Source organism: Pinus tabuliformis, chromosome 3_2, assembly GCF_031772625.1.
Source record: "Pinus tabuliformis cultivar Carrire ecotype Pingquan chromosome 3_2, CPIR1, whole genome shotgun sequence".
NCBI classification, from domain to species: Eukaryota; Viridiplantae; Streptophyta; class Pinopsida; order Pinales; family Pinaceae; genus Pinus; species Pinus tabuliformis.
Genome location: NC_142302.1, coordinates 1,225,421,716 through 1,225,435,168, shown reverse-complemented (window position 1 = coordinate 1,225,435,168; position 13,453 = coordinate 1,225,421,716). Strand labels below are relative to the sequence as shown.

General features: G+C 36.5%; 1 protein-coding gene across 1 annotated transcript; it reads left to right on the top strand.

Moving 5' to 3' along the window:
• The first annotated feature begins 212 nt into the window (after positions 1–212).
• On the top strand, positions 213–740 carry LOC149185157 (uncharacterized). Its single transcript, XM_089415569.1, has one exon. It carries the CDS (start codon positions 213–215, stop codon positions 738–740), a length of 528 nt encoding a protein of 175 aa, XP_089271695.1.
• The last annotated feature ends 12,713 nt before the right edge of the window (positions 741–13,453 follow it).

Sequence of the window (13,453 nt, the reverse complement as noted above, 5' to 3'; positions counted from 1 at the left end):
CCACAAAGTAAATCTTACACAATTGTCGCTCTCCCCTCGGCATGCGCCTGGAAGGAGCTTTTTATTGGTGGAGTGGACAAAGAGACTCATGGAGGCCCATGATTATTATTGTCCTATGGTGCGCTTGGAAATGGAGAAATAGCAAAATTTTCAAAGAATCAAAGAACTCCCTCAAGTCTATATTGCAACATGTCATATCCATCTATGATTCGATGCCAAAAAAGCAGCCCAAAATGAAAAAAGGCAACAGAAAAGAGAATGAACGCCTCCGCACAGAATCCCCAAGAGCATTTTTTGATGGTGCTGAGCAACAAAACAATTGTGGATGCGGGGTTCACATCATAATGGACAAGAACCTTCAATACTTTATGGCTTGGAATGGAGGAAAGGGCACTAACAGTAAGGCTGAGGCGAGGGCGTTAGCGAGTCTTCTCGCTTTCTGCAACTTTTTTGATATACAGGCTATTTCAATTTTTGGTGACTCCAAATCTGTGATTGATCATGTCATGGGATCGAGCCACATCAGGAGCCCACACCTAACAGGTTGGATGGACAGGATCATGTTTTACTGGGGACTCATGAAAGACAGTTCCATTCATCACATTTGCCGTGCTCAGAATAAACAAGCGGATTGCCTGTCAAAGGAGGGTCTGCTTCTAGGTACAGGTACCTGGTCCTTGAAGATAATATATGGTGAGAATTCCTGTTTTATCCAGGATTTCTCTATACCTGGATCTTGAATCTCCTATGGTTTTTTTTCTCAGAATTTTTCTTTATCCTCTTTTGTGTTTAATCTTTGTACATGTCGTGGTATATGGGTGTCCAGCGAGCTCTAAGATCTAGTTTTCATATCTGAATAGTCTGGTATGTGAGGCATATATGACTGGTTTTGGTTTATGACTGATGGTTTTTGAAACAGCTCTGATGATTTCTTTTCCCTTCTGGGGGGAATCATTCTTTAGTTTTTGTTCTCAGTTTTTGCCTTCAAAATCAAGATCCTCCAGCTTCTGAGAGCTGATGTTCTGTACTATTTGAAACCTTTATATAGTCTCAATATAATACAATGATGCTTTTTCGTTTTGAAAAATATTTTTTTTTAATTATTTTTATTTAAAATTGGATATAAATTTACATATTTAAGTTGGATGATTTTTATAATAGAAATGCGAGGTTTCTCAAGGTGTTGAGTTCTTTTATGGAATCAAAATATGATTTAACGAACCAGAATTATTATTTCACAAAGGGTTGGAGCACTAAAGTCAAATTAAAAAAGCCAAAACGAATTATCATTTCACAAAGCATTGGAGCACTAAATTCAAATTAAAAAGCCAAAACTTCAGAAAATTAGAAAACTTTTTTATGTGTTAGTTTTTTTTTAATGGAAAATTGAGAATATTTTAAAATATTTTTAGTTGTAGTTATAAATTAAAGGTTGAGATTTATTTCAAAAGTATTTATGGTTTTTTTTATTTTTTAATTAAATTGATTAATTAAAAAATATGATATGAATGTATCATATGCACATGAATTATGGTTTTTTGGGCATGTGATATTAATAAACTATGGTATTGACTCATGCTATTATAACATAATTTTGTTTATACATTAAGAATCTCCATAGTAAAGTGCTCCTAACTCTCTATAGCTAAAATTCTTGTTACATATTATTTTCAATGTATTTATGTATAACTCATATATTAATTCTTTTTATAATTAACTAGCCTAGATCCATGTTAGAACCTAAAATTTCTTCCTTTTTTACTCTTTTTTCTCTCTAAAATTTCTTTCCCATTAATATAATATTTCTTATCAATAAATTTGAATTATTTATTTTCTTGGTTTAATTAAAACTATTTTAATATTTTTTGGATTATTTTATTTATTGGCTTAATTAAAACTAATTAAATATTAATATTAATTTTAAATTCTGTATTTATATTTTAATCAACATATTGACTTTGAGCCTTTCTAATGGTTCTATTTCACATAACAACCATAACCTCTCTTTCCTAGCACCTTTATAATATCTCTTTTCTAATCACATTACTTCACTGGAGTATCCACCAGAAACATTGGACAATATCCTCACCAACTCACACAATATCAATATCCAAAATTATATATGCTTATGGATTGTGGAAGCATGCATTCTCTTATCTCATTGTATATCTTCACCATTTAAAATACCATATATAGGATCTTGCAATATCCAAATCACAATACATTGAGTTGAATTAGATTACAAACTTAATTCCTTAATCATAATTAAAAAAAAATGGACTCAGAAATCATCTGCTAAATATTACAAAAACGTAACAAAATATCATCCATATTTTTTTGGGGAGCAGAGCCCTCAAATCCCCAAATAGAGGGGGCCTACCAACCCTTCTGTGACCCCTTTGCAACCCCGATGTGATCGACACATAAATATAATGCATGAAAGTAACCATACGAAAAATATAGCATACACCCAACAACACACACATCCTATATGTGAACATATGATATATTGAATTTTATTTTTTAATATCATATAAATCACTTGTAATCAATTTCACACTTTAGTGGATAACATACCATCATCTATCATTCTCCTTCCATTAAACTCATTCATTATCTCCATTGTTTGATCCTGGTTGATCCCCATCTATTAGACATATGACATTTTGTTCGCAATTTGTATTAAAGCAACTTCATCTTTAAACATTTTAATTTTTATCATTTACATATGCTCAACACCTTGCTTTACAAAATCTTAGTTGATGCTAGAAGATAATAATTGGTGGTAATGATTGAACATGATTTGATTACAATTTCATAAGGCATAAATAGACCAAATAGTATCACCTACATAATTTAAGTGGCTAAGTTATTTGATATCTTTTCATCTTTCAAATCCTTACTTGTCAAATTATAATTGATTCATTTTAACAATGATGGACACATGTAAATCCTCGTGTGGTGTGGGAATAGAAGTGACGGTCACCATGCTAGTTGTTCCACCCAACAATAATGTGAAGGGGCATGCCAGACATCCCTCGCCTCCCCCCCCCCCAATAGTGATTTAATGCCACAAGGTGTTTCAATTATCATTTTGTTATGATGCCACCATCTCTTAACTGTAATCACTGTGCAAAGTAAATTACGGGAGATTATCCCTTGCACGCATCCATGATTTCCTCCATTCCATATGATTTTTGGGATTTTAGCTCTACAATACATTGGTTTTCACTATGGTTAGCTTTTATAGTGTGACCTCTAGGATCCTTTGTCACAATTTCTATTACATTTGCTTCATTTTCCAGTTGCATTGTGAATGGGTATGCGTCTATTTCCTTCTTTGGGTTACCCCATTCCTTCTACTTCTTGCTTCTCATCTCCCTCTCATCCTATCTAACAGTCCTAAGAATTTTCTCCCAAACCGTTTGAATATTCCTTATTCTGTTCCAGTCACCATTTTTATCTTCTTTGTTGTTGCTTGTCATTATCTATGTGCCTTTGCCACCCTTGCTACTAGTTGCTCTCTTTGGGGTCTTATTCATTGGTTTTGGTGGAAAACAATGCCACATTAGCATGCAAGGTGTTGACGAGGTGTTGGGTACTATGAGGTAAAAGGAGAATATCATGATCATCAGAGGGCGTAATTCTTAGCTAGACATTATCACTCTTAAACGCCATCAAAAATCCAAGTTGAGCTCACTAAGGCTAAGCATTCTATTGTTGGATAATGCAACTATCTATTCGACACTAACATCACGAGGGAAGTAACGACTTGGGTACTTGATATGTGTCACGCTAGACATTGGATTTACTTTGGTACATGAAGACAGTATTGGATGGAGTTTTATTGGACATGAATGAAGCAAAGGAGGAAATACTTCATACTTAATGTGCTACAACTATATATGAAGACTTTGGACCAACACATGAAGAGGATAAAATATCATCTCGGTCTCCCATCTAACCCCAACAACTCTCCCGTCAATGGAAAAGCACCAACAAAGGTGGATTCCTCCAACTTGTCTCAATGAACATGTATTGATATCATTTCTTTGGTTTTTTTTCTTAGTTTATTGCTTATCAAAATGTTCTAGTTATTTGATTAGACAATAAGGGTCTTAGGGCTAGACACTCAACTCCTTCTTAGCTCTCTTTTGAATGCCATGTATGGAAGCTAAAGAGTTTATGGTTTTGTCACTAGTTTAGTTTCCCTAGTGGCAGAATAGGGAAAACAAAGATTATATACTATGTATTTATTTGTTTACTCTATAGAAACTTTAACCTTGCTGAAAAAAGGCGTGTTCTTGTAAAACATAGATTGTGATTAAATTCCATTATAATTAACATGAAAAAATAATTGTTTGAAGTTTTTTTTTTTCACTAGTTTGGTTTCCCTAATAACATACCATGGAAAACCAACCATATATTATGTACTACTTTGAACACTCATTAAATACTTTAACCTTACCCAGAAAAGCACATACTTGTAAAATATAAATTGTAATTATTTTCAATTATAATTAATAAAAAAATAATCTAAACAATAAATAATTTACAATTCCATTTAGAAAAAAACCATTAATTCAATCTCAACAATTATTATTATCATTATTTTTTTTAAATTGAACTTGAAACCATTTACAACTAGAATGTTAACCAAAAAAAAATTTATGTGACTAGAGAAATGGACAACTAGGTCGATTTCATACAGGGTCAATTTCAACAACTACCACTATAATCCTTAAATGCTTGCATATGCCCCTTTTACAATAAATAATTTACAATTCCATTTTTTTGAAAATCATTAATTCAATTTCAACAATTATTATTATTATTATCAATTTGAAATCATTTACAACTAGAATACTAACAACAACAAAAAAACATCATTTTCACTTTTACAATATTATTTTTCTTTATAACTTGTAATTTTTTTTCAATATTTTTTATGTGACTAGAAGAATGAACAACTAAGTTGGTTTCATAATGGATCAATTTCAACCACTACCAATCTAATCCCTAAGTGCTTCCATATGCCCCTTCCATAAACATGGATAAGTTGAGGGGATTTGAGCGTTTAATCTCTTAGTACATTACACTTCATTTTTAAAGCACTTGCTATCCTCACGAACTTAAATTTTTTTCATTATTTTGTTTCTCTCGTAATGAGCTAGGGGAAACCAATACTATATATTATTTACTACCAAATTACTCAATAAAAACTTTAACATTACAAAGAAAACATATTTGTAACCCATAATTGTAATTAAATTCAATAATCATATAAGAAATTAATAATTTGAATAGTAAATAATTTACAATTTCATTTTATAGAAATTATTAATTCACCTAAACCATTATTATTATCCATTTTTTTAAATAATGTATTTGAAACCATTTACTTGACTAAAATAATAACAAAAAAAAAAGCACCATGTTCATTTTTATCAATTCTTTGATTTATGTAGTATCTACAATTATTTTTTCCTTATAATTTATAATTTTAGAGGAATTGACAACAGAGCCAATTTTGTACTTGCATGTACTCGTGTGATATTGATGAAAGGCGATTTTCGGGGTAAGGCAAAATCCCTTTCATATCAATTTTTGATCCTGAGGCCTGTGGGTTATGGGCCACAAACCTATCGGAAGCGTTTATTTGAGGCCTTAAGCCTTTAAACCTGGACCACACAACTATCAGAATACACAGGATTACACGGGAAACCCTCGCTCCGAACACATAAGCCGGACTTCAAATATTATAAACCTACATTCATAAAACATCGGGTCCGTCTCTCCAATCCTTTCTACAGTGCTCTCCGACCTCTGCATTCTCCGATCTCCGATCGGCGCTCCATCGCTATCGGCGCATACCTTAATTGGCATTCCATCGCGCTGTCTGCCAGCCCTTCACGTCTGCAATTTGCGACTAAATCCTGACCGTTGATCTGGCACTCGATTCGACGGTTGTTGCTTAGCCTAATCAATCAACTTGAGCGACAATCCTCCACTGTCGATCTGCACTCAAAGGATCTGACGGTTCACAACGATTTCGGGTAGACAACAAGCACAAGGATTAACCACCTGATAAAGTCGTTTCCTCTCTCCTCCTCGCTACTACGCGTCGCTCGGTTAGTGGAATCGGGTGACTAACCTTCAGTACCACTTATGGTTTTGAGGCCACTCGAAATACCACTTCCTATTATGAAACCACTTCTTCATGAATTAACGCCCTCACATCTCTGCCATGTGATGACCATCAATTTATAAGATCCAACGGATCTCATGCATTATTTCTCCAACCTCTTCTTGGACTTGATCTCTCCTGTGATTGATGGATTTACGTCTTTCTCGGGTTTTCCTCTACCACACTTCATTAACACACAACACAACAGTTAAATCGATATCGTTGGATCGCCATCGATCCCATAGTGATCGATGGTTGATTAAACCTGCAACACTGGAACATTCAGACTATTTATGAAACAACACATAGACGCACAATTTCAAAACAAGCACACTTTTAGATTATAAAAAATAGTTACAATCTAAGGCATTTCAACCTTAGGCACAAGTTCTCCTTTGACTACATTGTATCCCACACTCTGTTTTCACAATTTTCTGTCTATTACTCTATATCGTCTCACAAACACAAACTCTCTTTTTATAAGAGATTACAACAGTCATGGATCATTTAAGATGCACAATTTCTTCCCACAATCACTCAACAAACCCTTAAACTCTCTATACGTATACATATGGCAGATTACATTTAATTAAGTCTTCGAGAGACTTTATCCATTCCATCATTTAAGCTCTTTTTTAACAGAATTTGTCCCCTGTTTTGCTCTGATGGTCCACGTCATCCTTGCTCTGCTTTGGATTCCTCATTTAATTAAGAGTGCCAGATGTTCCTGCATCAGACTCCCATGGCACAAAAATTTATGACCTCCTGGTCATATGCTTCTCCTTATCCCTTTGCAATTCTACCCACTTCTCAATGGAACTGCCTTCATGATCTTCTGTGAGCTGCAACCAAACTCTGCAGTAACATTCTTCTCTGCTACACGATACCTCACCAAGCTTCTCCTATGAGCTTTAGTCTTTTGGCATCCTTCTGGTTCTCTCCTCTGGAACCAATTGAGCACTCCTTGCTCTAGGTTGCTGCAAGTCTTCTCACCTTCCGCTGCCGCTATCTACACAACAATAAAGACCATAAACTCACCATACTTCAACAACTGTACCTCTTTCTCCTTCTGCTTGCACTCCTTCTTCCTTCTCGCAGGAAATCTTTCCCTTTCCCTTAACCTTTCCCTGCTCTGATACCAAATGATGAAAGGTGATTTTGGGGGTAAGGCAAAATCCCTTTCATATCAATTTTTGATCATGAGGCCTATGGGTTATGGGCCACAAACCTATCGGAAGCGTTTATTTGAGGCCTTAAGCCTTTAAAACCATACCACACAACTATCAGAATACACAGGATTACACGGGAAACTCCCGCTCCGAACACATAAGTTGGACTTCAAATATTATAAACCCGCATTCATAAATCATTGGGTCCGTCTCTCTAATCCTTTCTACAGCACTCTCCGACCTCTGCATTCTCCGATCTTTGATATCCGATCGACGCTCCATCGCTATCGACGCATGCTTAATCGACATTCCATCGCGTTGTCCGCCAGCCCTTCACCTCTGCGATTTGCGACTAGATCCTGACCGTTGATCTGGCGCTCGATCCGACGGTTGTCGCTTAGCCTGATCAATCAACTTGAGTGACAATCCTCCACCGTCGATCTGCACTCAAAAGATCTAACGATTCACATCGATTTCAGGTAGACAACAAGCACGAGGATTAACCGCCTGATAAAGTTGTTTCCTCTCTCCTCCTCACTGCTACGTGTTGCTCATTCAGTGGAATTGGGTGACTAACCTTCAATACCACATATGGTTTTGAGGCTGCCTGAAATACCACTTCCTATTGCAAAACCACTTCTTCGCGAATTAACGCCCTCACATCTCTGCCATGCGATGACCATTGATTTATAATATCCAACGGATCTCATGCATTGTTTCTCCAACCTCTTCTTGGGCTTGATCTCTCCTGTGATTTATGGATTTACGCCTTTCTCGGGTTTTCCTCTTCCACACTTCGTTAACACACGTTACAACAGTTAAATCGATATCGTTGGATTTCCATCGATCCCACAGCGATCAATGGTTGATCAAACCTACAACACTGGAACATTCAGACTATTTATGAAACAACACATAGACGCACAATTTCAAAACAAGCACACTTTTATATTATATAGAATAGTTACAATCTAAGGCATTTCAGCCTTAGGCACAAGTTCTCCTTTGACTACATTGTATCCCACATTCTGTTTTCACAGTTTTCTGTTTATTTCTCTATATCATCTCACACACACAAACTCTCTTTTTATAAGAGATTACAAAAGTCGTGGATCATTTAAGATGCACGATTTCTTCCCACAATCACTCAACAAACCCCTAAACTCTCTACACGCATACATATGGCAGATTGCATTTAATTAAGTCTTCGAGAGACTTTATCCATTCCATCATTTAAGCTCTATTCTAACAGAATTTGTCCCCTGTTTTGCTCCGATGGTCCATGTCCTCCTTGCTCCGCTCGTTTAATTAAGAGTGTCGGATGCTCCTGCATCAAACTCCCGAGGCACAAAAATTTATGACCTCCTAGTCATATGCTTCTCCTTATCCCTTAGCAATTCTACCCACTTCTCAGTGGAACTGCCTTCATGATCTTCTGTGAGCTGCAACCAACCTCTGCAGTAACAGTCTTCTTTTCTATGCGATACCTCACCAAGCTTCTCCTCTGAGCTTTAGACTTTTGGCATCCTTCTAGTTCTCTTCTCTGGAACCAATCGAGCAGTCCTTGCTCTAGGTTGCTGCAAGTCTTCTCACCTTCCGCTGCCGCTATCTGCATGATAGTAAAGACCATAAACTCACCATACTTCAACAACTATACCTCTTTCTCCTTCTACTTGCACTCCTTCTTCCTTCTCGCAGGAAATCTTTCCCTTTCCCTTAACCTTTCCCTGCTATGATACCAAATGATGAAAAGCAATTTTTGGGGTAAGGCAAAATCCCTTTCATATCAATTTTGGATCTTGAGGCCTATGGGTTATGGGCCACAAACTTATCAGAAGCGTTTATTTGAGGCCTTAAGCCTTTAAACCCCGACCACACAACTATCGGAATACACAAGATTACATGGGAAACCCCCACTCCGAACACATAAGCCGGACTTCAAATATTATAAACCCGCATTCATAAATCGTCGGGTCCGTCTCTCCAATCCTTTCTGCAGCGCTCTCTGACCTCTGCATTCTCCGATCTCTGATCTCGATGATGCTCCATCGTTATCGACGCATCGCTTAATCGACATTCCATCGCGCTGTCTGCCAGCCCTTCACCTCTGCGATTTGTGACTAAATCCTGACCATTGATCTGGCGCTCGATCCGACAGTTGTCGCTTAGCCTGATCAATCAACTTGCGCGACAATCCTCCAACATCGATCTACACTCAAAGGATCTGACAGTTCACAACGATTTCAGGTAGACAACAAGCATGAGGATTAACCGCTCGATAAAGCGGTTTCCTCTCTCCTCCTCACTGCTACGTGTCGCTTGGTTAGTGGAATCGGGTGACTAACCTTTAGTACCACTTATGGTTTTGAGGCCGCCCGAAATACCACTTCCTGTTACGAAACCACTTCTTCGTGAATTAACGCCCTCACATCTCTGCCATGCGATGACCATCGATTTATAAGATCCAACGGATCTCATGCATCGTTTCTCCAACCTCCTCTTAGACTTGATCTCTCCTGCGATTGATGGATTTACACCTTTCTCGAGTTTTCCTTTGCCACACTTTGTTAACACATGACACAACAGTTAAATCGATATCGTTGGATCGCCATCGATCCTATAGTGATCGATGGTCGATCAAAATTGCAACACCGGAACATTTAGACTATTTATGAAACAACACATACATGCACAATTTCAACACAAGCACACTTTTATATTATACAAAATAGTTACAATCTAAGGCATTTTAGCCTTAGGCACAAGTTCTCCTTTGACTACGTTGTATCCCACACTCTGTTTTCACAGTTTTCTGTCTATTTCTCTATATCGTCTCACACACACAGACTCTCTTTTTATAAGAGATTACAATAGTCGTGGATCATTTAAGATGCACGATTTCTTCCCACAATCACTCAACAAACCCCTAAATTCTCTATACACATACATATGGCAGATTACATTTAATTAAGTCTTCGAGAGACTATCCATTCCATCATTTAAGCTATGTTTTAACAGAATTTGTCACCTGTTTTGCTCCAATGGTCCACGTCCTCCTTGCTCCGCTTTGGATTCCTCATTTAATTAAGAGTGCTGGATGCTCCTACATCAGAAATGGGGTTGATTTGCTACTGCTATAACCCCTAGGTGCCTAGGTATGTCATTTCCGCAAGCATGAGTAAGTTGAGGGATTTAAAACTTGAATCTTTTCATACAAGGCACCTCATTTTCATGGCGCTTGCTAATTAAATTGTGCCACAAAAGCCCAATTTGTTTTTAGTTATTGTGATAATTATATCTATGACTTTTTTTCTTTACAATTTACATTTTGTTTTTGTTATTTAATAATAATATTTTAAACAAAACTTATCATTTAAAAACGATAATTTAACAAAATTATATTATGGAAAATCATATTTTTATAAAATATTATATCTTAATAAATATAAAAATCCAATTATATTCTTATAAAAAGTTATGACATGATAAATATAAAAACCCAAACTTAGAAAAATAAAATAATAATAATTCCATTATTAACAATGTGACATATATAATAACAATGAAAAAATTGATATATATATATATATATATATATATATATATATATATATATATATATATATATATATATATTCTCGACATATATTCTAGTATGTCAATCTCATACTATAATGTTTTTAGAGGAAAAAAACTAAACTTGATTTTATTAAGGAAAAAAACCAGTTACATATTTCTATTATTTTGCCGATTTTTCCGGCTCCAAAAGAGAAACTAACAAGAGTCAACATGTCCCCAAATACATATTTGGGGAATCATCCCGTGTACATTTGAAAACTTCATCTATCAAAAAACAAAATAGTGTGCAAAAACCATCCAAGAAGTTTAGGAAGATGAGCAACAAACATGACAACAATATAAGTTTTGAGAAATAAAAGACCAGTGAACCAACTATGGAAGGGAAATGCTCCCCTCCTCCCTGAAAACCCCATCAGAAGTATATGTATAATACATATAACCTTCATCATCCTGCAATCTTTTTTTGACAGGGAGTCTGCCATCCCGTTCGATTCCCGATATATATGCAGAATGTCAAAACTTTGAAAAGTCTTAATGAGGCCATCTGTACATACCTGCCAGCCCTTGAGCTTTGGGGGATCGAAAGTTGTTTTTCCTGAAATGCCATCTATGATAGTCTTAGAGTCTCCATATACATGGATGTGTTGGATCTGCCTATCATTTGCAAACCAAAGGAGACCCCAAAGAGACACCATCTCAGCTCTGGAGTTTGTGCCTAATCCCCCAAACCAATGTAGCTTATAATGAGAATTACCATTGATGAGTAACCAAGCTCTACAACCGCATCTTCCTTGCTGTGTCACCCATCAAAAAAACTCGTCGGCAATATTATCTAAGGACGCATATATCTCCCTGACAGGTCTTTGGTATTTTCCTTCCGTGGTTCCATATAATTGAGTCAAGCCAAAACTTTAGAGCATGTCATGTAAGCACTATGAGGGATTCCCCAAAAGATGAGATGATTTTGGGTCTTCTAGATCTCCCAAATTACAAATAGTGGTATGAATTTTTGTATGCTTTGTCCTTCCAATCCCCATTGCAAACATTGCTTAATAGAAGTGAAATTCCTATCATAAATTTTGAAGATAGACAGTGTCATCGACCAAACCTGAAGTGTGACGTTGCAGGATAGGAATAGATGCACAACAGTTTCAGTATCAACACCACATAATGGACAACACCCTAACCCTGGGACCTGAAAGCAATGTTTACACAAATTATCCCATGTTAATATCTTGTTCTTCCACACCAACCAATAGAACAAAATAATTTTCAAAGGGGGTGTATTTTCCATATAGCAATAAACCACGACGATGTAGTAGTATCATGTGTAAGTTTCATAAGATGTTTGTAATTCTCTGCTACCACCACAACACCTTTTTGAAGAGGCCCATCCCATGAAAGGGAGTCACCATTGTCATTTCTAAAAAGACCAACACATTTTAGTGTTGTAACATAATTATTAAAATCTACAGGCTTATGCCCAGTCAATCTAATATGTGCCACCCCTTTCCATGTCGAATGGGATCCATTCCAGCAGTTGATAACCTGATCCAAGAAAATAATGCCTCTTTGGGGAAGTGCCTCAATCGTTTCATCGGAAATTGTATAGGAGTCCCGAACGCTAGTAATCCTATCTTGCCTGATAATCAACAAATTTCCTTTTCCAAATGTCCATTTCACCCGATGCAGGAACCATACCTTGATCTTTTGGAAGCTCGTCCAGATGTACGATCCCCTCTTGATATCGATCTCTGATCCGATGTATGTTAGGCCTTTGCTTCTGATATTTTGTAGAAATGATCTACCCCCAAATTCCCCCACCGAAAAGAGCCTGCCATAGAGACTTCATTAACAGGGACTAGCCAAATACTTGGGTGTTAAATATCCCCTAGCCACTGAGTTCCTTGGGTCTATAGATAGAACTCGAGGTGGTTAGATGATATTTGCATTCCTTACCAACACCAAACCACATGAAACATGCCAGATGGGAACTTATTTGAGAATTTATATGAACTAGTATAGTAAAAAGGTGAATCCAATAAATCACCAGTTGTTGAAGGATAGATTGTCTCAAGGTAAATATCCCACCCAATGAGATCCAACGATTTGTCCAAACCATAAGCTTCTTATCAAATTTTGAGAGAAGCCATGCTTAGTCCTCCAAATGGTAGCTTCTCAACTTAAGTCGAAATCCCAAGTAGGAAAATCCATCCTGTAGGTGCTTCATGCCCACCCCAAATAACTCCGTAATGTAATTTATACCAAATTGATTTTCATTTGAGTAAATGAGAAAATATTTATCTCCATTTGTAGTGAGACTCAAAGCCTCTCCAAAATGGTGAAATATATAGTGAAGTGCCTCCCACTGAGCCCTAACCATCATCCCAAAAGTAAGGATATCGTCAACAAATAAAATATGTGATATACTAACATGTGGCACCATTAGTAGTCCCTTGATCGTCCCCAAAACCTTAGTCGAGTTTATCTTCCTGCTGATGTCGTCCATAACAAGAAT